The sequence below is a fragment of the Myotis daubentonii genome, chromosome 10, assembly GCF_963259705.1.
Source record: "Myotis daubentonii chromosome 10, mMyoDau2.1, whole genome shotgun sequence".
Lineage (NCBI taxonomy): Eukaryota > Metazoa > Chordata > Mammalia > Chiroptera > Vespertilionidae > Myotis > Myotis daubentonii.
In genome coordinates, this window is record NC_081849.1 from 72,750,371 (window position 1) to 72,776,479 (window position 26,109).

At 41.6% G+C, this 26,109-nt stretch overlaps 2 protein-coding genes and 1 pseudogene across 3 annotated transcripts in view; 1 reads left to right on the forward strand and 2 right to left on the reverse strand.

The window, feature by feature from the left end:
- Window positions 1–10,747, forward strand: part of RINT1 (RAD50 interactor 1) — a 31,520-nt gene extending 20,773 nt beyond the window's left edge. The window contains exons 7-10 of one of the 2 annotated variants that reach the window (XM_059712793.1): window positions 5,195–5,409; window positions 8,615–8,795; window positions 8,869–8,987; window positions 10,053–10,747. In XM_059712793.1, coding sequence (XP_059568776.1) covers window positions 5,195–5,409; window positions 8,615–8,795; window positions 8,869–8,987; window positions 10,053–10,245 — 708 coding nt within the window. In that variant the 3' untranslated portion in view covers window positions 10,246–10,747. Of the gene's footprint in view, window positions 1–5,194; window positions 5,410–8,614; window positions 8,796–8,868; window positions 8,988–10,052 lie in introns of those variants that run through there. The other variant, XM_059712792.1, reaches the window with a different exon arrangement.
- The window catches only part of EFCAB10 (EF-hand calcium binding domain 10), a 32,775-nt gene extending 16,741 nt beyond the window's left edge, over window positions 1–16,034 (reverse strand). The window contains exons 1-3 of the mRNA XM_059712794.1: window positions 15,908–16,034; window positions 12,157–12,321; window positions 11,961–12,048 (exon numbers count right to left, since the gene is read on the reverse strand). Coding sequence (XP_059568777.1) covers window positions 11,961–12,048; window positions 12,157–12,321; window positions 15,908–16,013 — 359 coding nt within the window. The 5' untranslated portion in view covers window positions 16,014–16,034. The remainder of the gene's footprint in view (window positions 1–11,960; window positions 12,049–12,156; window positions 12,322–15,907) is intronic.
- A 3,769-nt stretch (window positions 16,035–19,803) lies between these two features.
- Window positions 19,804–21,256, reverse strand: LOC132211529 (eukaryotic translation initiation factor 2A-like; annotated as a pseudogene).
- Between the last annotated feature and the right edge of the window lie 4,853 nt (window positions 21,257–26,109).

Consider the following 26,109-nt stretch of genomic DNA (forward strand, 5'->3'; position numbering starts at 1 on the left):
AAATGAAAAACAGTTTGCTTAAACATTTGTAATATAGGCATCCCAGAAGTAAAAGAAAAAGAGAAAGGAACAGGAACTTTATTTAAAGAAATAATGGCTGCTCTAGCCTGCTTGGCTCAGTGGATAGAGCGTTAGCCTGTGGACTGAAGGCTCCCAGGTTCGATTCTGGCCAAGGGTACATACCTGGGTTGTGGGCTCGATCCCCAGTGGGGTGTGTGCAGGAGGCAGCTGATCAATGATTCTCTCTCATTATTGATGTTTCTATCTCTCTCCTTCTCCCTTCCTCTCTGAAATCAACAAAGAAATATATTTTTTTAAAAAAGAAAAGAAATAATGCCTGAAAACTTTTGTAACCTGGGAAAGGTAACAAACATCCTGGTTCAGGAAGCACAGAGAGTTCCAAACAAAATGAACTCAAAGATACCCACACTGAGACATAATGTAATTAAAACGGCAAAAGTAAGCGACACCTTGAAGGAGGCAAGAGGTAAAAAACAGTAAAACCCCATAAGGCTGTGAGCTGATTTTTCAGCAGCAACTTTATAGACCAGAAGGGAGTGGCAGGATGTTTTTAAAGAGCTAAAAGAAAGGAACCTACAACCTAGAATAATTTATCCAGCAGGGCTATCCTTCAGAATTTAAAGAAAGAGTTTCCTGGCTTGGCTGCCATGGCTCAGTGGTTGAGCTTCAACCTATGACCCAGGAGGTCATGGTTGGATTCCTGGTCAGGGCACATGCCCAGGTTGCAGGCTTGATCCCCAGTGTGGGGCATGCAGGAGACAGCCAATCAATGATTCTCTGTCATCATTGATGTCTCTCTCTTTCTCTCTTTCTCTCTGAAATCAATAAAAATATATTTTAAAAAAAGTTTCCTGGATAAACAAAAACTAAAGTAGTCCATCATCATTATACCAGCTTTACAAGAAATATTAAAGGGTCTTCTTTAAGCAGAAAAGGGAAGTTCATAACTAGAAATAGGAGAAAGGAAAAAAAAATCTCATAGGTAAAGCCAAATACTTAATAAATACAGCATATCATATATGTAAGAAGCTACTACAGAGGTCAAAAGAAAAAGTATCAGACTTAAACCATGAGTAGTTAGGAGATGCACAATAGAAAAAGATCTAAAACATGATATCAATAATGTAAAGCATGGGAGGGGGAGTAAAAATTGTCCTTATAGAATATCTTCAAACTTAAAGACCTATCAGCTTAAAATAGACTGCTACAGATACACACACACACACACACACACACACACACACACACACACACCTCAGGGTAACTACAGCTACAAACCTGCAAAGAGCAAAGAGAAAGAAATCCAAACAAAATACTAAAGAAAAACAGCAAACCAAAAGGGAAGAGATTAAGAGAAGAAGAAAGGAACAGAGGAGAACTATGAAACAACCAAAAAATAATAAACAAAATGGCAATACTTATCAATAATTACTTTACATATGAATGGATTAAATGCTCCAATAAAAAGACACAGGGTGGTTCTGTGAATCTGAAAACATGATCCACCTATAATAGTAATTAAAAAAACATGACCAATCTAACAAGAGACACTTCTAATTGAAAGACACATGCAGACTGAAAGTGAAGGGATGAAAAAAGACATTTCATGTGAATAGAAATGAAAAGAAAGCTGGCATAGGAATACTCATATCAGACAAAATAGACTTTAAAACATTTAAAAAAGACAAGGAGATAGCAATTATAAAGGGGTGAATCCAAGAAGAGGACATAACAATTATAAATATCTACACAACTAACATAGGAGCACCTAACTTTATAAAGCAATTGCTAATGGGCATAGCGGGAGAAATCCAGAGTAATACAATAATAGTTGGGGATTTTAGTATCTCACACCAGCGAGTTCGTCCAGACAGAAAATTAATAAGGAAATGATGGCCTTAACGATCACATTACACCAGATTAACTTAATAGACACTTACAGAACATTTCATCTAAAAAATGGCAGATACATACATTTTTTTCAAGGGCACATGGAACATTTTCTAACATAGACCACATGTTAGGCTACAAAACAAGTCTCAGTAAAGCCAAGAAGATTGACATATCAGGCATCTTTTCCAACCACAGTGGTATGAAACTAGAAATCAACCACAGGAAGAAAACCGGAAAAAACACAAATTCATGAAGACTATAAATAACATGCTACCAACCAACCAATGGATCAAAGAGGAAATCAAACAACAACAAAAAAATAAAGGGGGAAATCAATAAAGCTGTTTACTATTGGGGGGCGGAGGGGAGGGTAAAAGAACAAGAGGGGAATATGCTTCAGGTTTTAGCCAAAAAGAAAAAAAGGAGAGAGAGCTACAGTATCTGTGTGTGGTTTTTCAGTAAGGTGGAAAAAATAATTTTAACTAAAGACTTAAAAGTACCATTTTAAAAAATATAATAGGTAAGGTGGGGATTGAAAAATCACAGTTAAATAATTAGATTAACTGAGAATTGCTGACAATTCACAGTATACTAAGGAAAATGTAATTTTTGAATGTGCCCACATGAGTCACAAAAATGGACAAGGTAAATTAATTTAAAATTTCTGTACATTGTCAAATCTAATCTTAATGCAATAAAACAAAAAACAAAAGCAGAAATGACATGTAGCTGAACATAGACATTTAGAAATATTTAATACTTGGGTTAGGGAGGAAGTCTAAAAAACATGACAAGAATGTATCTTAAATTATGAATTTATAACAAAAAATTATAGTATACTGGTAATGTATTATATAATGTGTTGTATATAGAATTATGATGTACTGCTAAAAGACAGACAAAAACTGTATTCCTTTACTGTGAAATATAAAAAGTAGTCTTTATCTTAAATACAGGGTAATAAACCAAAATAAATAGGAAATAAAAAAAATAAATATACTAATTACAGATGTAAACACAATAAAAATCTGATAAACAAAATCATAATTTATTTTAGTCTGGCCTTTGGCTGTAACAATAATTATTTAAAACCTACTTTTTCTACAAAAATGTTAGCTGAAATCTTTGTACATAATATTCTGCTGAGCAAGGAAAATAAGACAATATTTCACCATTATAATTTCAAATAATCATTTTAAAATACAGTGTAGAGTGTAATAATGATCAATGCATTTATCTTTATAAAGTCACCTAATCAGAATACATTCATTGTATACTTTTTTGTATCATGTTCCTAATTTTAGTAAGTAGTTTATTCATTCAGCCCCCACACTGCTCCGTTTTCTGCTGTTTTCAATAGTATGAAACAAATTGTCATTCTTGATTCTTGTGCCAGATGATTTTAAAAGAAACTCATTCAGGGACAGATTTTTAACTTCAATGAAATATTTGTGGAACATCACTAACTAACTTTAGGGCTGTAGCCTTTAACAAAGATGACTTTGCCATCATCCTTATCCTTAGAAAATTACCTGACACTGAAAATTTCTTTCTGATGCTGAATTAACTATCCTGTCAACAGAGAAATAACCAAATTTTAGAGTTGATTCTTCATATTATGAATGAATTCTGTGTCCTAGTATGTTACTATGGTACAAATTCTGTTTAAAATCAAAGGTCCCTTTATCACCTTCATAGTTCTTTAGACTCTGAATGCTTTAAATAACAATCATAGCCCTGGCCGGTTGCTCAATGGTTAGAGCGTCAAGGGCATGTACCTAGGTTGCAGGTTCAATCCCTGGCCCCCGTTGGGGCTTGTGTGAGAGGCATCTCACTTCGATGTTTCCCTCTCTCTTTCTTCCTTCTCCCTCCCTACTACTCTCTGGAAAAATATCCTCCCATGAGGATTAACAAAATAAATCATTAAAACTCTTGTATTACAAACTTAGAAAAATAAAAAGGAAAAGTGGACAAGAGTTGACCTTCCACTTATTTAGATTCTCTGCTAATAGCTGTCTCTCCATTCCCAGGTTGTGCCAAGCCTGACATGCCCATCCATTCAGAATTAGGAAGTTTTCAGGGATAGGTGACAGAAACCTGATGCATAGGCCTCCGTGGGAAGTGGGGGGAATGAGGAAGTGAGGAATTTGTGTTACTCTGAGGATTAGGCATGGCAGCTCTGAAATTGTTTTCTGGCTTCATACTCAGACACACTGGTAAGTGTGACGATAGGTCACCCAGGACCACTTGGTCCATCAGCAATCTCAAAAGGATGGTGCCTCTTTCCAGATAGTTTCAGCAGAAATACAAAGGTGGCCTCTCACATATCCGTCACTGAACAACTAAGTGTGGCCATCCCCAACCCCTGTTCATGGACATTAGGTTCTTTTTAGTCTTTTGTCAATATTCACAGCACTGTTTCCCTAAGGGCAGAAAAAATAATACTAACCCTACCTAAAATACTGCTGTAAAAATGACATTGTAATTAACTCTTATATATGCTAGATTACTACAACTTTAAATCTGTCTAGGAAAATGATTACTTAAGGAAGTATGGTAGCCATCAGGGAAATGCAAATCAAAACCACCATGGTACACCACTTCATACAAACTATGAAGGAGGACTATGGTAAAAAAGACATAATAACAGCTGTTGGCACGGTTGTGGAGAAATTTGAATCCTCACACAGTTGATGGGAAAATAAGATGGTGCAATTGTTGTGGAAAACAGTTTGGCAGTTTCTCAAACTGTTAAACATAGAATTAACATATGATCCAGCAATTCCACTCTTAGGTATATATCTAAGAGGAGTGAAAACATATGTCCACACAAATGTTCATAACAGCATTATTCATAATAGACAAAAAGTGGAAACAATCCAATGTCCATCAAAATGTGGTATATCCGTATAATGGAATATTACTTAGCAATACAAATAAAATACTAATACATGTAACAACATGGGTGAATCATGAAAACATGCTAAGTGAAAGGAGCTAGTCACAAAGAACCACAATTTGTATGATTCCATTTATATGAAGTGTCCAGAATAGGCAAACCCATAGGGAGAGAGAGTGTGGAGGGGATGGAGGAGAATGTCCAAGAGGGTGGGGTTTCTTTTTGGAGTAATGAAAATGTTCTAAAATTGTGAGATACATGCAACCCTGAATATAATAAAAGCCACTGAACTGTGCACTTTAAATGACTGAATTATATATGAGTTCTATTGCAAGCTGGTAAAGCATCTCAATAAATGTGTTCACATATTTTTGCTTTCAGTTCTTTCTACAACTTCAACAGGCGGCATTGGAGGTCTTTGCAGAGAATAACACTCTCAGTAAACTGCAGCTGGGACAACTAGCCTCTATGGAGAGCTCTGTCTTTGATGACATGATTAACCTGTTAGAGCGTTTAAAACATGACATGTTGACCCGTCAAGTAGACCATGTTTTTAGAGAAGTTAAAGATGCTGCAAAATCGTATAGAAAAGAAAGGTAAGTCCTCTGTATTTTCTTACAAGCCAACTCTCAACTCCAGTTTGGTAAAAGTTAAAAGATGATATATATACCGTCAGATTTCCAAGATATCTAAATAGCACAGAGTTAGGCCTTTTGCACACCAAGCTTAGTTAACTGTTTCTGTCTAAAATATATTCATTCTTTTTCTTTTTTTAATATATATTTTATTGATTTCTTACAGAGAGGAAGGGAGAGAGATAGAGAGTTAGAAACATCAATGAGAGAGAAACATTGATCAGCTGCCTCCTGCACATTCCCCACTGGGGATGTGCCCGCAACCAAGGTACATGCCCTTGACCGGAATCGAACCTGGAACCCTTGAGTCCGCAGGCCGACGTTCTTTCTATCCACTGAGCCAAACCGGTTAAGGCAAAAATATATTCATTCTTATTTACTTTCTTTTTATTGATTTCAGAGCGTAAGGGAGAGGGATAGAAACATCAGTGATGAGAGAAAATCATCTATCGGCTGCCTCCTGCATGCCCCCACTGGGATCGAACCCACAACCCGGACATGTGCCCTGAATGGGATTCGAACTATGACCTCCTATTCATAGGTTCTATGCTCAACCACTGAGCTACAATGGCCGGGCTAAAATAGATTCGCTCTTAATCAGAATAAACTGATCATAATTTAACCTTCAGATGTGTCCGTAAATACAGAGAGCTGATGTATGATATGAGTTGAATGACCTAGCCCAGTGGTCACAAACTCATTAGTCAACAGAGCCAAATATCAACAGTATAACAACTGAAATTTCTTTTGAGAGCCAAATTTTTTAAACTTAAACTATATAGGTAGGTACCTTGTTATTAACTTAATTAGGGTACTCCTAAGCTGGCCTTTGCTAAAAATGTCCTCAGTCTGAGGGGTTGACCTCAGCGAACGTACCCCCACTTCTTCTAATGCCACTTCTTCAAAATAGACTCGCTCAGGCCGTAAACCGACTTCTGTGCATGGGCCACGAAGTTTCAATCGCACTGTACGTGTGTGCCCGCACGTGGTATTTTGTGGAAGAGCCACACTCAAGGGGCCAAAGAGCCGCATGTGGCTCATGAGCCGCGGTTTGCCGACCACTGCCTAGCAGCGGCTAGCCTGTTACTCATTTTCAAAGTAAGGGGCTGCTGCAGTCCTCTGTACATGCTTGTATTGTCCAATTCATTCTCCTGCCATAACTCCCTGTGGACACCTGTTACCTCCACTAGACTGAGCTCCTTGACAGCAGCAATACCTTTTTGTCCTAACACAGTCCTAACCAACTTGGAAGTGTAGTCCCTGTTTTGCTAAAAATTAGAGCATAAAATTAGCTGTTATCTTAAATGCTAATATGTTTTACATTTTAACTGTCTTAAAATTATTTCAATAAGTCCTCTTTGGGGATTTAAAAAATTTAATCTAGCCCTAACCGGTTTGTCTCAGTGGATAGTGCGTCTGCCTGCGGACTGAGAGGTCCCAGGGTCGATTCTGGTCAAGGGCATGTACCTTGATTGCGGGCACATCCCCAGTGGGGGGTATGCAGGAGGCAGCTGATGGATGTTTCTCTCTCATCGACGTTTCTGACTCTCTATCCCTCTCTCTGTAAAAAATCAATAAAATATATTTTAAAAAGTTTTAATCTATCATCTCCACTAAATAAACAATATTTGAGAGCTAAAGTATAAATATATGTATATTTATTTTTCTGAGAGAGTTTTAAATGCTGTACATCTTTTTTTATTCAAAACTAGTGGCCCAGTGCATGAATTCGTGCACATTGAAAGGAAATTAATTAGAAGAAATATTTTAATATCGCTATTCGCCCATTCTCAATAATAGAAGTTTCAACTGAATTCACTATAGACTAAAATATATTCACTCTTAATGACAGATGGAAACACACATGTGCGATTGGCGCCAGCGAGAACTTTATATGTATCACACATGTGCAAGTCAACTTAGCCTTTTGTATTAATTAGACCTGCTTTCTGATTTAGCTAAACTTTTTTTAGCCAGTGAAACACCCCAACTTCTCTTTCAGGTTAATTGTCAGCTACACAGCAGTAAATATCAACACGAAGCAGATTATTATTGTAGACCATGCAGGGAGAACAAAGGGTAAAATATTTAACTGCATCAATGTTTAATTATATTCTGCGCAGTGAGAAAACCTGAAGTCATTTTCAAGGTCCCCCATTTCCAACTTCTTTTCAGTTGGGTCAAGTTTCTAAGCTTTCTAAATCTCCGTTTTCTGGTAATGAAAAGAAAATAGGATTCCACTCAGTCTCCTATCTACCTACTCTAGGAATCCTGTGAGGATCAAATGAGATGAGGCATGGGAAAACACTTCACAGACATTTGGTTAAAATGTAAAATGTTTGCACCTGGCTATAAAGCAAGTCATGTTCCTGGGCTGAAGAAACTCCAAGGAGGCTAGTCGCTAGGGAGAGGAATCCAGATGTTACTACATGATGTCATTACCCGGCACCCACAGCCACCGTTTCTGGGCTGGGCTGGGCTGTGGGCCACATTTTGCGCCATGGGGTCTTGGCAGCGTCGGCTGCGATTTGGTGGGCTGTTGCTCCAGGGTGGTGGTGGGGCCTGTGTCCCACTTGGAGGAAGCTGAGTGTTGCTTTGTGGGTGCCAGGTCCACAGTGCCATTTCTCTGTAAATGGCCAGTGTGCATCACAGCAGCTCCTGCATTGAGCGTCTGCCCCTTGGTGGTCAGTGTGCATCATAGCGACCAGTAGGACGGTTGGACACTTAGCATATTAGCCTTTTACATATAGACTAGAGGCCCAGTGCACGAATTTGTGCATGGGTGGGGTCTGGCTGGTCCGCCCCGATGGGAGCAGATCAGGGCCAGGATGGCAGGACGGAGGGGATGCAGGAGGTTGGTCGGCCAGCCCTGCCCCCGATCAGGGTGGGTGGTGGCCAATCAGGGGAGGGGCCAGCCTGGGAGTGGGGCCGAGGGAGATTGGGCAGCTGGCTCCACCCCCAATCAGTCTGGTTGGCCAGCTGCAGTCTGGTCGTTCCAGTTGTTCTGGCATTCCGGTTGCTGGCTTTTTATATATATAGATAGATGCCTCAGGACAGTGCACTTCCCCAAATTTAAAATTTGTTAAATCTTTAAAAACACAAAGTGATGAAAATGTTTATGGTAAAAATTAATGTGCTACAGGCAGTGCTGCTCTTGTTTTCCCAGATGGTTGTCCTTGCCCTCTCAGTCTGAGCAGGCAGTCATGTCCCTGTCCAGCTCGGCTTGCCCCCTCCTGCTTACGTTACGAGACCGTTTACTTCAGTTGGAACAGCAGCTTTGCTTCTCTTTATTTAAAACTTTCTGGCAAATGCTCGTAGAGAAGCTGGATATATACATCTACCAAGAAGTAAGTAAGGAATAGACTATTTTGGGGCTTTGATGATGAAGGCAACTGTGATATGAATTATTATTTGTTTCAGATCATTCTTGCTAATCACTTCAATGAAGGAGGAGCAGCTCAGTTGCAGTTTGATATGACTCGGAATCTTTTCCCTTTGTTCTCCCACTATTGCAAGAGACCAGAAAATTACTTTAAACAGTAAGCTCAGTTTTTAACAATTGAGTTTGATGTATCAAATCCTGAGAGGAGGTTAATTCCTTTTTTAACAACTTTAGGGTTCCAATGATGTTAAATGTATATAGCATCAAATAAAAATTTTATATGTTCATTGTGTATCAGAATAATACAGGGTGGGGCAAAAGTAGGTTTATAGTAGCTCATCTGGAAAATAATACAATAATTAAGAAATAATAATACTAATACAAGAATAAACTATGGTTCACATACTCACAATTGTGAACCTACTTTTGCCCATCCTACATTTGACCCATGACCCCAAAAAGTTCACCAGCACTAGATATAAATTATATGTTGGGCTTTCTTTTCTAGCATTTGCTTTAATACTCTGATTTGCTTATTACTAGAGAAATTAATAGAAAAATGAAAGCAAGGTCAGTTCTACCATAGTTGATAAATGTAAGAAATTAAAAATATGTTTAGTATATAATAACAGGCCAGGCTTGAAGAAAATTCTTGTTTTTAAACATTTGACATTAACTTTGGTTCTAAGTATATAATTATAGGAAGAATTCTTAGAAGTATTTTTAGAAATTACTGATGTAAAATTTGAATTGTTTGGGTCTTCCTGAGATTATAAAATATTCTTTTTTATAAAATGAAAGATTATTTTTGCTCATTTCAGTAAGCTTTCTATTTCTGTTTTTTGTTTTGTTTTAGTAGTCTACCTTTCTACTGCATTCATTTCATCCCTTAATTTTCTCTTTTCCCATATCCTAATCTACCTAGAGTCTTAGCTACATTTAATACACTAATATCAAATATTGTATTTTGGGAAGTAATGGAGACTATTGAAAACAGTGATGCTATTACCTTATAGTAACCTGATGAAATACAAACTCTGTACACATACATAGTCCTAATATGTTAAAAGAACCAAATAATAAACCCATACATAGTTTTTATTGAGGGCACATGACTAGAGGTGCAGGAAAGCTCTTTAGTTTCTCAAAATGAAATTGTTATAGAATAATGTGGATGATAAAGATAATGGAGATCTCATTTCCTCCCTACTTTTTTTTACAGTGTAAAAGAAGCCTGTATTATTTTGAATTTGAACATTGGTTCTGCACTACTTCTGAAAGATGTCCTGCAGTCAACTTCTGGGCAGCCTCCTGCTACAGCAGCATTAAATGAAATTGGAATTTACAAACTGGCTCCACAAGATGTTGAGATTCTACTTAATTTGAGGACAAACTGGCCTAACACTGGAAAATAATGCATCTCCCCCTCCCCCCCTTTTTTGAACAAAGAGGAAGCCAATTGGATTAAGTTAAACGATGAAGTTCCGAATTACTGAAGCTGGATAACTGAAAACTTTATAGAATCATTTATTACCTTTGACTTACAGTGTTATTAAAATGCTGACCATATTTTCTGAGCCCTTTTGTCCCTAAGAAAACAAAAACAGAAAACTCAGAAGCCATGGAAACTCAGATATACATGCTGAATATGTGTTAAATAAAATACAAGTGCAGAGATAACAAATTATAATCAAATTTCAATTTCCTGTTAACTAAGGGAGACTATTGTGGATAATCAAACACAGCAAATAAATTTTTAAAAAAATCACTTTAGAACGCATGTTTGTAATTGAAGTTCCTGTATCTAGTTTGGAAATTCACTGTATTTCCTGTAAGAAAACACATTAAAAGATAGTGACTAAAATAGGATTGCTCTCATTTACCACAAATGTCCTTTCATTTAAAATACTTCCTTGTTTTAGTCCACACGTCTGTGGGCAACCTTTTCTTTGGGATGAAACATTTCAGGCCAGAGCACTGTGCTTTAATCTTCCGAGGGGTAGGGAATGTAATTAAACAATTTTTGTTTAATACGTATGTAACTGATGATGAGATAGGAATATTAAACTTCCTAACTTTACCTTGGCCTTGGATTATGTTAATGATTTCTTGTGAATAAATGCTCAGTGAGTAAAACTTTTAAACAAACTGAGTTAGACTAGTCTTTCTTCAACTACCAAATTTTATTCCAATGGTTTTTTTTTTTCTGATTTAGCATTTACTTAATACTTTTTATGTTGTAATACTTCAAATTTTTAAAAAATATATTTTATTGATTTTTTACAGAGAGGAAGGAAGAGGAAGAGAGTTAGAAACATCGATGAGAGAGAAACATCGATCAGCTGCCTCCTGCACACACCCTACTGGGGATGTGCCCGCAACCAAGGTACATGCCCTTGACCAGAATCGAACCTGGGACCCTTCAGTCCGCAGGCTGACACTCTATCCACTGAGCCAAACTGGTTAGGGCAATACTTCAAATTTTAAATAGTCAGTCTGGCATGCAACCTATACTGTTGATAAACACTTTGTGCTAAATAATTTTGAGAAAATATTTTGAGAGAAATTCTATAACTCTATTTTATACTGAGAGTTTCCACCTAGTGTATTGCACTCAAAGCTTTTCTGTTAGTCCTTCTAGCAAATGGGGCTTTTCTATCTCATTCTTTGAGAATTGCTGGGGTTTCCCATTAAGAAAATGAAGCTGCCTCTGAAATTTCCTAAGTCCAGCGTTTTCTCTCTCCCCTCTCCCCAGGCTCAGGAACTTTTCTGTCATCCCTCCCTGTCCTCACTTGCTAGTCAGCTGAAAGTTTCTATCAAAAGATAGGAACCTGGCCCTGGCTGGTATGGCTCAGTTGGTTGGGTGTATGTGCACTGAAAGGTTGCTGGTTTGATTCCTGGTCAGGGCACATGCCTGGGTTGCAGGCTCCTCCATCCCCGGAAGAGGGCGTGCAGGGGGCAACTGATCAATGGTTCTCTCTCATCATTTATGTTTCTGTCTCTCTCCCTCTCCTCTCTCTAAAAATCAATTTAAAAATTAAAAAAAATAGTTAGGATTCTGTTTTAAAAGATATTAATTGTACTTCAAAACCATATTCTTTAAATATTACTCATTAGAAAATGAACTTACACTTCATCCTTGAATTTCTCCAAAGTTATTCCATGTCCATCATCTTTTAAATCTTCATCTTCAGTTGACAGACCCAGGGTCTCTAGGGCTGTAGAAGTCAGAATCAGAAGGAAAGTTTACAAAGCAAATCATTTTTGGCTAGAGAAAGTTATGGAATGACTACTAACTATTACCTCGATTTGCTTTAGACACTGACCTCCTTTGTACTGCACAAATGATATGGTGCCTCTATGTGCAGAGTCCATCATCTCAAACATAGCCACAATGTTACTGTGATCCATAAAGAAAGGAAAAGACACACCTGTTTCTTTAGCAATTCTCAGTCGTTCCAATAGAGATATTAAATACTCTCTTGGTTTACCTGTAAAGAAAAAAAAAATAGTTCCAATTCTTTTTGATATGAAATTAAAATATGTCACAAATGGATACAGTCATTTAACAATTATTAAGTTGTTAAATGGTTAAAGGTACTGTACTGTGCACTGGGGATAGAGACCTAGCTTGTGAGAAAGGCAAGATACTGAAAACTTAATTACATACCAGTAATCTGTGCTCTGCCACAGATTATTGAATAAAAAGAAGTCAAGGGACCAGATCTGGGTTTGTTTTTGTTTGTTCCCCCCCAAAAGCTCTTCAGGTGATTCTAATATGCAGACAGAGTTGAAAACTAAGAATACTGAAACAGCCCTGATGGGTCTGGCTCAGTGGATACAGTGTCAGCCTGCGGACTGAAGGGTCCCAGGTTCGATTCCGGTCAAGGGCACGTGCCTTGGTTGCGGGCACAATCCCCAGTGGGGAGTGTGCAGGAGGCAGCTGATCGATGTTTCTCTCTCATCGATGTTTCTAACTCTATCCTTCTCCCTTCCTCTCTGTAAAAAATCAATAAAAAAATATATTTTTTAAACAAAGCAGTATTTTGGATAAATAGGCTCTCTCTCATTTAAGCAACGTGAAAAATGAAAAATCAAGATCCATTTTCCAGAAATAATGCAGGTCACTTCTGATGGAAAGAAGCCAGAAGAAGTTAAGGTGGAGCAGCTTAGATGACAAATGCCACACCCACTGCTCCATCATTATATTGCAATCCTAGGCTTTACATATATACATATGTATATACATGCACATATATATGTAGTTATTTATAATTCTTTTTAAAAACTTATGTCATCATTGAAAATTTCATACACATATAAAAGTAGCCCTAGCCAGGTGCTAAGTGGTTAGAGCACCGGCCCATGGACTGAAGGCTCCCGGGTTCGGTTCTTTTTCTTTTTAAATATATTTCATTGATTTTTTTTTTACAGAGAGGAAGGGAGAGGAATAGGGAGCCAGAAACACTGATGAGACAGAAACATTGATCAGTTGCCTCCTGCACTCCTCCCACTGGGAATGTGCCTGCAACCAAGGTACATGCCCTTGACTGGAATCAAACCTGAGACTCTTCAGTCTGCAGGCTGACGCTCTATACACTGAGCCAAACCAGCTAGGGTCCGGGTTTGATACCTTGGTTGCAGGCTAGATCCCTGGCCCCTGTGGGGGCACGTGCGGGAGGAAACCAATCAATGTGTCTCTCTCACATCAATGTTTCTGTCTCTACCTCTCCCTCTGGTGAGAATAAATCTATAATAATAAAAGTATATATGCTAATTAGACTGAACGTCCTTCCAGACGACCTTCCGGATGAAGCCAGGCCTGCAAGGGAAGCCTGGGTCCCAGGTGCCAGAGGGAAGCCAGCGCCAGCAGCCTGGAGAAGGAAGGTCTACTCTTGCACAAATTTCATGCATTAGGCCTCTAGTAAATAAAAGTAGAAAAGTATAATGAGCATTACCAACTTAAACTGTTATAATTTGTGCCCGTCTTATTTGACCATAATCTCATCCAGTTCCCCTCTTCCTATGTTATTTTGAAGTAAATCATAGCAATCATATTTCATTAATAAGTATTTGAATGTATATCTCTAAAAGATAAGGTCTCTTTTAAAAACAGAGACCTTCTCTATCGACTTTAGAGAAGAAGGAAGAGGGAGAGAAAGAAACATCAATGATGAGAAAGAATCATTGATTAGCTGCCCCTCTATTGGGGATTGAGCCTGCAACCCGGGCATGTGCCCTGACCGGGAATTGGACTGTAACCTCCTGGCTCATAGGTCGAAGCTCAACCACTGAGCAACACCAGCTGGGCTAGTTCTTTTTTTTTTTTACTTCTTGTATATATGCCTTGACTGGGGATCAAGCCTGCAACCTTGGCCTACGGGGATGATGCTCAACTGAGCTACCTGGCCAGGGCCCCCCAGTGCTTTTTTTAAAAAAGTGCATTCCTAGCCGAAACCGGTTTGGCTCAGTGGATAGAGCGTCGGCCTGCGGACTGAAGGGTCCCAGGTTCGATTCCGGTCAAGGGCATGTGCCTGGGTTGTGGGCATATCCCCAGTGGGAGATGTGCAGGAGGCAGCTGATCGATGTTTCTCTCTCATCGATGTTTCTAGCTCTCTGTCTCTCTCCCTTCCTCTCTGTAAAAAATCAATAAAATATATTTAAAAAAAAAAGTGCATTCCTTCTTATTCTTCTTTTTTTAATCTTCACCCAAGGATATGTTTTTATTACTTTTTAGAAAGACAGGAAGGGAGAGAGAAAGAAACATTGATGTAAGAGAGAAACATCCATTGGTTGCCTCCCAAATGTGCCTGACCAAAAACTGAACCCAAAACCTCGGTACGCGTCCTGACCGGGAATGGAACCGCAACTTTTTGGTGTACAGGAGAATGCTCCAACCAACTTAACACTTGATGAATGTAACTTACAGTGGAGCCCATTAGTATACCGTCATGCCTATACACAGAGATCTTCCTACCATCTTTTTGGTGCCTCACTCTTTAATATAAATGGATAGAAAAAGGATCATGTGACACTTGAAGAAAGTCTCCAACATGAAATACAGAAACTAAAACAAATAAAAAAATACACAAAGCCCAGGGGAAACAGAAATAGGACAGACGGAATAAAATCAAATGTCAAAGTAGGTTGTGGGGGTTGGGGCCCATACCGGAGGCAATCAATGGATGTTTCTCTCTCACGTGGATATTTCTCTCTCCCTTTCTCTCTCTCAAGTCAATAAATAAAAAATGTAAAAGAATGCATTCCTTTGTACTCCCCCCACACACACTATTTATTTTTATTTGTTGCAGAGTCTCTATTGTTTTATCGATTTAAAAGAACTAGAGAGCGCTTGATTATCCTAAACCTGATCATATTGGTTGGGTGGGGCAAAGTTGGAATGTTTGGTATTTCCATTTCCTTGAAGGAAGAGGTGGATAAATTTGGCATTTTGGACACTTCTTGTGGAGAGAGGCCGGCAAGGTTACAATTTTGCATTTGGGTAAAAGGACATCAACATAACTTTCATCTTAACGTAATTTTGAAATCACCGCACAAAAATTAAGAAATGTTTCAAGTTTTTAAAGGGGGTCAGAGGTGTAAAAATGTCAGGAAAAGACCCCTCCAAAACACCGATCCATCTTGCACTATCAATTGTTTAGCTCTCTTACCAGATTAAAAACTCGTTGAGCTCGGGGAAACGCTGGAAACACCTGATCCTTGCGAGACACAGGGGCAATTCATTTATCTATTCTTCCCCACGTTTCCCCGAGATCGGCACTACTACCCCCACTTTCCAGAAAAAGGAGAGGTTCAGGCTTTTGCCCCGTCACATAGTAGTAACAGGTGGAGCCCTCCACCTGGCCGAGTCCCGCGGCCACCTGGCTGGTGGTAGGCACAAAGGGGCCGTTCGCTGAGCAGTTGTCTAATTGCAGGCCACAGCCTTAATTGGCAGCAGAAGGGCTGCAAACGCGGGGGCGCCCGGCTGGAGGAGCGGCTGCGCCGTGAATTTCTGGGAACTGCTGCTTGCGAGGAGGCGGGTGGGACAGAAAGCCGAGTGGTAGGCAAGACCCTTACTTGGCTGGAAAAAGAGCAGGCTACTGGTGAGATAGTTCAGCAACTCCATAATCCGATGTTTTTCCAAGTATTTCCTGGCCTGGAGCTCCCTGCTGTTGTTCTCCATCTCTCCGCGTTAGGCCGTTGCTAGGCGACGAGGAAGCTTTGCGGCAATTGGACTCCTCCTCTTCCGCCCTGAGAGCGGGGCATAGGCTGTGACCGCAATGGAAGCTTTTCTCTGCTCCTGGGGGGAAAGGCCAGGGAGTGTGGGGGCGCGGGGCCTCCTGAGGGAGTCTGGTGCTGGGCCTCTTGCCCGCAGACACCCCCCGCCCCTTCCGCCTTCCCCATCCTAATGGGGCCTTACGGCTGGGCCTGAGGTCTTTTCCTGTGCTCGGTCCTTGTGAGGCAGGTTAGTCAGAAGCTATAGGAAGATTCCTTGGCAAGTGGAATACGGAAACTGAGACAGATAGCAATTTATAGCCAGACACAGCTCACCTCCCTGGAGATAACGTCTAGGCCTCAGTTGTGTTTCAGCTCCAGGCCCAGGAAAGCAGCCAACCAGACAAGTTATCCCTGGGCCGACCTCAGGAGTAGCTGCACTGACTAGAGTCCCCCTGCCCCACTGAGCTGTGAGTGGAGACCAGGATCCGGAAAGGACCCACCTGGAAAGCTGGTGAATATTCTGTTGAGACCTCCCCTATGGTCTCCATCCTTTAATGCTTTTAGGAGGAAGACCCAGAAAGCTCTCCCACCGGGGAGTATGCCTGTGCCTTTCCCCTCCCCTTCACCCCTCTCAGGCATGCATCTCCCAAACTCTAAGGCAGTGGTTCTCAACCTTGGCTGCACATTAGAATCACCTGGGAATCTTTTTAAAATCCTGATTTCTGGGCCTCATCCTCCGGAAATTCTGTTTCTTTGTTACTAATGTTGTGGCCCCACCCCATAACAAAGAAACAGAATTTCCGGAGGATGAGGCCCAGAAATCAGGATTTTAAAAAGATTCCCAGGTGATTCTAATGTGCAGCCAAGGTTGAGAACCACTGCTCTAAGGGACCCCCCCCCCCCCACAAGACTTGCAATCAGGGCAGCAATGGACAGCAGCAGTTCCTCCTCAGGAAACCCCGTTTCTGACTTCTTAGCCCAACCTAGGCGCACTTGCCCAGTCCTTTCTTGTTTTACTCTCCCCAGCTTTAATAAACGTCCTCTAAAAAATCACCTGGACTTGTGAATGTTTTCCTACACGATATCAAGAACCCACACACTACTGGCTGGCCCTAGGCAGACCTGCTTAGGGCCAGGTCACCTTTCCGGTAACACTTGTTGATCCAACGAATGAGACCTGGTGTGCTAATAACACAGAAGGAACTTGTGTAATTCTGGAGGGGCCCTGAGCATCTGGGAGATGCTCTGTCTTCAAAGTCTGGAGGAGGTGTTCTGCGGAGGGAAGGAACTCATTCTCTCAAGTGACTTGAAAACTGTGTACCCCAATCTGCACCACGGCTTAGGTTTGTAAGGAGAATACTTCAGAAGAATGTAGGAAAGTGCTTTGTAAACTTCTAGCAGCAGAATCCTTTAAAGAAGTTATAAGTGGCCCTGGCCGGTGTGGCTCGGTTGAGTATTGCCCATGCACCCAAAGGTTGCTGTTTTCATTCCCAGTCAGGGCACATACCCAGGTCGCAGGTTTTATCCTGTGTGTGTACAGGAAGTAACCGATCGACGTTCCTCTCTAAAATTAATACAAACATACTTTTTAAAAAGAAAGAAATCATAAGTGGCATCCCCACACGTAGAGCAGATGGAAGCGAGCACTACGCTGGGTTCACAGGGGCCCATTTTTCTAAGGTACTTCAGCTGTGCCTCCTCACAGAGCCATGGCCGCAGTGATCCTGGTGCCAGAATTAACTGGAGACTGGGGAGCTGTGACAGAACTAAGCTGACAAAGCCGGGATGCGTTGCTCCAGGGCCTGCGGACCTGAGGGCCCACTTGGGCCTCTGGTTCCTGATGGGTTCTGGGGAGAACTGAAAATCTATTGATGTGGGCTGTTACTCCTCCGTGTGTTTTGGTCCATCCTTTGGGGACTTGCTTTATGTTCCCTGAGGTGAAGCACAAACAGCATACCTGAATAAAGTGTGCCCCTTTAAATCATGACCACCTACCTGCTTGACCCTGAAAGGGTTGACTAAATGTGCGTGATCACTGAGGAAAGTGTCTGTGGCTCCGCATAGCAGAAGCCAGACTGAGGCAGGGGGACTGAAATGGAGAGGGACCCCTGCAGAGAGGTAATGGCGACAGAAAGCAGCAGAGGAGGACCTGAGTCACAGCAAACAGAGGGGGCCGGTCATGGTGTCCTGTGACTGAGTGGCTTAGGAGAAGCAAAGTAAAAAAACGTAAGGAACGGTCCTTAAGGGAGAGGAGACTGCGTGCTGGAGATCCGGAGGCAGCGATTTCTGCTCAGTGGTGCAGGATCTAGACATGTGGTCTTCTCCTGGAGAACTTCCGGTACTTACTCTCCAGGAGTTACTCGGTCCTGAGTCAGTAGCTCCGACCTTTGAACCTCAAACAACACTGAAACGGCAGCAATCGAGTTCACTCTGCCTGTAAAGTCAGACCCAGGAGAGCACATTGGACCCTGCTGACATCTTCCCAAGTTGCTGATCGTTTTCATGCCTACAAGCCCGGGTGTCTTTGTCTGCTCAGACTCCCTTTCACGACATCCCGCAGGCAGCCAGGCTCCAGTTCCTCTGGAGATCCTGCTGAAGAGAAGTGTCCAGATGCCCCCTGGTGGAGCCAGCTATGCTCTGCTGAAGCCATCTCTTGAGCCAGTTTGGGTTTAATAAATCCTTGTAACACTTCTCCCTTCTCCAACTCCTCGCCCTCTATTTCCTTATTACCGCGAATCCTTTCAGTGGTTTGGGAGTGTAACTCCAGGAAAAGGCGTTAATGCAGCGGTCCTCACCAGGACCACACCTGAGAACCACCGGAGGGCAAGAAGCACCAGCTTTGGCCCCGTTCCAGGCCATGAAATTGAATCTCTTGGGATAGGGCCTGAATATTGGGAGTTTCATGGTGGATGTTGTTGTTGTTTTGAACAGCTTTATTAATATTTAATAAACTGTACCTATTTGAGGTGTTTGTTTGTTGGTTTATGTATTTATTTATTTTAATCCTCATTCGAGAATATTTTCTCCATTGCTTTTCAGAGAGTGGAAGAGAGAGGAAAAGACAGAGAAATATCAATGTGAGAGAAACACATGGATTGGTTGCCTCCTGCACACACCCTGACCAGGGCCTGGCCGGGGAGGATCCTGCAACCGAGAAACGTGCCTTTGACCGGAATCAAACCCGAACCCTTTGGTCCGCAGGCTGACGCTCTATCCACTGAGCCAAACTGGCTAGGGCAGGTATACTCTTATTTTAAAATTTAACATGAGATAAATGGTGATCAAGGACACTTGATGTGGGGTGGTAACCACACAATACAGTATACAGTGGATGTATTGTAGAAGTGTACACCTGGAAGTTGTATAATTTTATTAACCAACTAGATGCCCGATGCATGAAATTCGTGCAAGGGACTTGGCCCTCAAAGCCCCTCGCAGCCCGGCTGCCTCGGCTGGCCCTCGCAGCCCCAGCTTCATCCGGAAGGTCATCTGGACGGTAGGTTCTGCTGTTTGGTCTAATTAGCATATTAGCTCTTTATTATAGAGGATGTCACCTCAATAAATTCAATAAAAAAGGACATATTATATAAATTTTTAAAGGAAGCATTTTATTCACTTATAATATATGGTAAATACTGTCCCCTCCTAAAAAACAATGACATTTGTCCTACAATCTGTTAAACTTAGCTAGAACATTCATATCTTTTTTATAGCACATGCTAACATGATATAGGATGCAGGATGCAAAAATCAATTTAATAGGCATTATTAAATAACTTCACACATAATGTAGAATCTTGGAAAAATGGTTAAAATTACAGATGAATGTTAAATGTGGACACATGAATATTCCAAATACACCAGTGAACATAAGAGAGGATGTGTTTTCACTGATCTCTGCTAACCAACTTGCTGTCGGCGAATCTTCAAATACCCATTTCCAAATCTTCCAGCTCCTGGAGAAGGGCTTTCTCTTTTTGAATTTTCTCCAACTGATTACCCCCCCCCCCCCAGCTGTTTTCCAGTTGCTGCTTGTTCTTTCAGTTGTTTGATTGCTTTCAGTTTCTTCTGTAGGTTCTGGATTTTTTTGTCTACTTCAGGGTGTCCAGAAGTTGGCTGGGAGATAGTATTTCGTGTTGAGCTCCGTGGGGGCAGGAGTAGGTGCCAGATCTAGATGCTTGTCACTTTCTTGCTTCCTGCCTTGCAGCTTTCTTAGCTTCCTGTTTCCTTCGATTTTCAAGGGCTGTTTTGGATAATGGCGTATTTCCCAGCTGTGGTTTCATATTCTGCGGCGGTTCCTTCTCATGCAGCTAGGACGTGGTGATTGGTTTATCTCTTAAAGCGGGGGGTCTATAAGCTGATGCATCTTTCGGTTCTCCACTGGGTACGCCACTTGGAACTGCTTGGAAAGTTACTGTTTTTGCTGGAAATAGTCCGTCTACCAATGGCTGCCAAGAAACCTGCCATAATTCCACATTGAATGGCACACATACCTGTGCAAGACAGAGTCAGTATCATGCCATGTCTGTACCCATGATTAACGCCTAACCCAGGAGCACACACAGCTGTCAAAACGTGCTCATCATCTGGGAACCAAGTAAAATATGTAGACTCAGAGGCCACCGGTTTAGAAATGTTTGTCGTTTTTAACGTCCCACACTTCTGTTTGTCCACTCAGGTTTCCACATCTGGCTAGTACTATGTCCGCGAGGGCCTTAGTAGGCTGCGTTATGAGGACCGGTTCCAAAGCCAGACACAGGATCACATCTCAAGTTGAAAATTGTCGCTTTGGCAGGCGTCAAGCCATGAACAGCACAAAACTCAGCAGACTTAGAATTCCAAACTCCATCATAAACGGGCCACTTTTGGTACTTGCACCACTGCACTTTCTCCGTTTGCTGCAGTGTAATGCGGTGTTTGTTCCCCGTAGTAGGAAGCTTCTGCCTTATCAACATCTGTGCTAGCTATTACCAACACAGCAGTAACGTTTTTATTCCCTGGCATGTTAGCCTCACTGGCCTTAAAGAAACTTTTATTCGCTAAAGCTGGTCCATCGAAGTTGGGATACTGATATAATTTAACAAATGAAGGCGAACCCTTATTACCTGGGACATAAACAGTCACCTTGTATGGCTGGGGTTCAGGTGACAATACAAAAGGATTAATTTTCTTTGCAAATGCAATTTATTTGCAATTGTATTGAAATTGTTATTTTCAAAGATGTGAACTTCATCCTTAACATTTCAGGCACAAATAGTTCCATCTTCAACCAGGATGGACACTGGTTTTGCACATTTTTCTGGATGATAGACTTCAAACATGTCCCAGTTTTCACATCATGAAGTTGTAGGGTGGGGACCACTGTAGCCCCTTGTTAGTGACATTGGTGATATTTATTTTTTCTCCATTGCCCCAGGCAAACAAGGTCTCATCCTTACTAAAGGTACAGACTTTGCAGTTTTTCCCACCTTACCTTGGGAGCACTGTGCTTTCTGAGAAATGTGGTGGTCCTTTCACCAGGTACAGTCCTGATCCTCGGACTGTTAGGAGTGGTGTGGATGGCACCATCTTGTCCCAGAAAGCAAGGTGAAGTCTCTCTTCTCTCTCTTTTTTAAAAATAATTTCAGAGAAGGGAGAGAGAGAAACATCAATGATGAGAATCATTGACTGGCTGCCTCCTGCATGTCCCCTACTGAGGATTGAGCCCACAACCAGGGCATGTGCCCTTGACTAGAATCGAATCTGGGACCCTTCAGTCCTCAGGCCGACGCTCTATCTACTGAGCCAAACCAGCTAAGGAGCAAGGTGAACTCTTGTTGTAAGCATGTATCCATATAACCATCACTGCACCCAAATGGTTTCCTGTGTCCCTTTCTAGTTCCTCCTACTCATCCCTCCTTAACCCTGCCTCCCACCCCTGCCACTATCACCAGGCAACTGCTGACCTAAGATCTTTAACTATAGCTTACTTTACATTTTCTAGAATTTTATAGAAATGGAACCAGAGAGCAGGTACAATTTTTTTGTCTAGTGTCTCACTCAACATAATTATTTTTGACATCCACCCTAGAGATAAATTTGAAGTCCAAGGAAACATGAAATATACATGGTTTGGGGTGAAAAAGCCCCTGGATGTCAATGCCATCCATTTGGTAATCCACACCAAGTTTTACCGGCACCAAATCTCTGTTGGGCAAGTCCTCCTGTGAAGAAGGATTGCTTCCAAAGTCATTCCATTTTATCTACTTTCAGGAAGTACATTCCACAATCATTCACTGTAACCACTTATATTTGATCAGTTTTAGTTTTTCTCTGGTTCTGTATCCAGACTTTTGTGGTGTCTTTTTGTTTTGCTAATCCTCACCCAAGGATATTTCTCCATTGATTTTTTTTTTAGAGAGAGTGGAAAGGAGTGGGGAGAGACAGAGAAAAACATTGATATGAGGGAGACACATTAATTGGTTACCTCCTGCACACGCCCGGGACCAGGTCTGGCCGGGAACTGAGCCTGCACCCGAGGTACATACCCTTGACTAGAAGGGTACCCAGGACCCTTTAGTCTGAGGGCCGATGCTAGCCACTGAGTTAAACGGGCTAGGGCTGTACCCAGACTTTTTAAGCTGCCATGCCATGAGCCAAACATTGCATTGTACTGTACTAACATGAGCTCACCTAATGGCTTCCATATATTTTGTCATTAATTATGAACATTGATATTATACTCTAAATTATTAAAATATCAAAACAGCATGATACTGTGGCAAATTAATATTCTACAGTTTATGATGAAAAGAGACAGCCTCGTGCCTCATCCCACCCTCCCACCTCCACCCCAAGGGAACTTTCTCTGCTGGGCCTGGTAACCTTGAATTCAGAATCTCAGTGTTCCATTTATTTTTCCCAAAAAATAACCCTTCAGTCGCTTGCTAAGGGGTGGGGTGTGGATGAGTAGCCACTTGTCTGTATGTGGGAGGTGAAGGGAGCTCTGAGGGATCCAACAACCTCATGTGAGACTTTCAACCCCCCCTTTCCTATTTTCTACCCATGGCTGCACCCCCTTCTCTGTTGTACCTACTACCTCTGGGGAGTTGAGGGGGGGCGGGGACTGGAAATGGGCTTCTCATTAGTATTCTTTTCAAACTACTTGGTAACTTTCTTCTTTCTGCTAAGACAATCGCACTCCAGTCTGCCATTCACCTTTTGGTCTGTGTGTAAACTTTTAAATTTCAAAGTGCACAGTGAAATGAATGAATCTTAACTATACAACCTGATGAATATTTCACCAGTGATTATATTCATTTAACAAGCTCCCAGGTCAAGATACAGAACATTTCCAGCACCAGAAACCTCCCTGGGGCTCTCCCGAAAGGTAACAGCTATCCTATAAAGCCATCTGTTTGTGTTCATGGCTTTCATTCACCAAGGTTACTTTGAATGCCAGTTCATTAATTAAAATGTTGCACAAAGCTGGGCTCAGCATGGAGCTGGTGGGGACATCCTCCAAGCCTTTGGAGGTGAGCACAGACCCTGGAAGCACCTTTCTGTTGCCCCCTTTTGCAGAGAAATTCAGTCCTCTATTTAGTGCTGAGCATCTAATCCATATCAACAGTTTCTGTTTATTAGTCAGACAGAACCAAAAGACTTAAAAAAATTGCAAACCAAAACCAAAACATGCGTCTTGATTCTTTCAAAAATAAAAATAAAGCCCTTGAGTTGTGTTTTTCCTTCCCATTCGATTATTGACTATAGCCAATCAATAATTTCCCTATTTTGCCTTTTCTAAAAGTCTCTCCCTGAGCTCCTGTCAGTGGAGTGCTCCTAACCACTTCTGGGTTTGGTGCTGCTCAAATAAATTCTTAGAAATTTTAATATGCCTCAGTTTATTTCTTAACAGTAAAAAAGGTGAACATCTCCACATATGTTTGGGCTTACCTCGCTCTTGCCTTCTCAAGGACCTCGCTTGTTGGGGAATTTGTCCTTCCTCCTGCTTCTTTAACCTTTCCCTCCTCTGCTGTCCCAGCACGAGAACGGTAATCTCCCTTGAAAAACAAAATAAACAACAAAAGCCAGATCCACAACAAATGGTTCGGCTCAGTTGGTTGGGCATCATCCCAGGTATGGGAAGGTTGCTGGTTCAGTTTGCAGTAGGGAGCGTGCTTGTTTCTCTCTCGCCCTCTCCCTTCCTCTATCTCTAAAAATTAATTTTTAAAAATCTTTAAAAAACAACAAAAACCCAGTAAAACAAAAATAAAAGCCAATTCCAACACTCCCACGTGCCTTTTAACCTCCTTAAGATTTGTCTACACAACCGAATTTCCTTCCAACCACTGCAGTCTGGCCCTGGCTCCTACCTCTCCATCATACATGCTTTGCTAAGGTCACTGTAGTGGGTTGTGTAATAATCCCCCAAAAGATATATTCAAGTCCTAACCCTTAGACCTGGGAGTGTGAACTTATTTGGAGAAAAGATGTAATTAAGAATCTTGAGATAAGATGATCCAGGATTTAGGGCTGGCCTTAAGTCCAGTGAAGATGCCCTCATAAGAGCAAGACAGTGGGAGGTTTGAGACCCAGGAGAAACCCAGGGTAGACATCCAGGTGAAGATGGGGGCAGAAATGGGAGTGATGCATCTATAAGCCAAGGACGGCTGGCGGGCATGAGAAACTGGAAGAGACAAGGCAGGATTCTCCTCCAGAGCCCTCGGTTGGAATGCAGCCCTGTGCGGTTTTGGACTTCGGGTCTCCAGAATTCTGAGAGAATACTTTTATGTAGTTTTAAGCCACTAAGCTGTGGTAATTCGTTCTGGCAGCTTTGGAAACTAAGAGTCACCAATGGCCTCTGTTGCAAAACCAGACATAATACGATCTACAGCTTCCTTTTATCTTCTTCTTTTTTTAAAAAATATATTTTATTGATTTTTTACAGAGAGGAAGGGAGAGAGATAGAGAGTTAGAAACATCGATGAGAGAGAAACATCGATCAGCTGCCTCCTGCACATCTCCCACTGGGGATATGCCTGCAACCCAGGTACATGCCCTTGACCGGAATCGAACCTGGGACCTTTCAGTCCGCAGGCCGACGCTCTATCCACTGAGCCAAACCGGTTTCGGCTCCTTTTATCTTCTTTAAAAGCAGGAATCTCCAGCAACAACACAGATACCACAACTTCTCTTTGCTTTTTTTTTTAAATGTATTTTTGTTGATTTCAGAGAGGAAGGGAGAGGAAGAGAGAGCTAGAAACATCAATGATGAGAGAGAATCATTAATCGGCTGCCTCCGGCACTCCCCACACTGGGGATCGAGCCTGCAATCCAGGCATGTGTCCTTGACAGGAATCGAACCCGGGACCCTTCAGTCCACAGACTGACGCTCCATCCACTGAGCAGCTAGGGCTACATCTTCCATTTTACAGCAGAACTGGACTCAGTGGATTGCTCCTTCCTTGAAACCTCTTACAGTCCTGGCTTCCAGAGAACCATTTCCTACTGGGTTCTCTCTGCTCTTTGAGAATGCTTCATCGTAAGAGTCTCTCTTGGCTAGTGTTCTGCTTCCACCTTACCAACCTCCAACTGTCTGCTCTTCTCCTCCTACATTCTCTCAAGTAATCAGATCCATACCCGTGACTCTAAATGTCACTCATAGACTAACGATTCCCAAATCGATGCCTCCAACTTAGACCTGCTGTTAGCTTCTGTCATGTGTATACCATGCCTTCTTGACACAGGAAGTCATTTCATAGTATCTCATACATGAACATACATGCACAAAACAGAACTTTTGATCATCATGAAATGGTCCTCCCTCCGGCCCCCTAAATAGCCTGTTCTTCTTTCTCTGGTTTCCTACAGCTGAAGAAATGGCATCTGCACCCAACACCACTGCTCTCCCAGAACCCGGGAGTCTTCTTTCCCTTACTCTTTTTCTTTTCTTTTTTAAAATTTCTTTATTGATTAAGGTATTACATATGTGTCCTTATTCCACTATTGCCACCCACCTCCCTCCCTTACTCTTGTATTTAATTCCTAAGCAAGTCTTGTCAATTTACTCTATATCTCAGTTT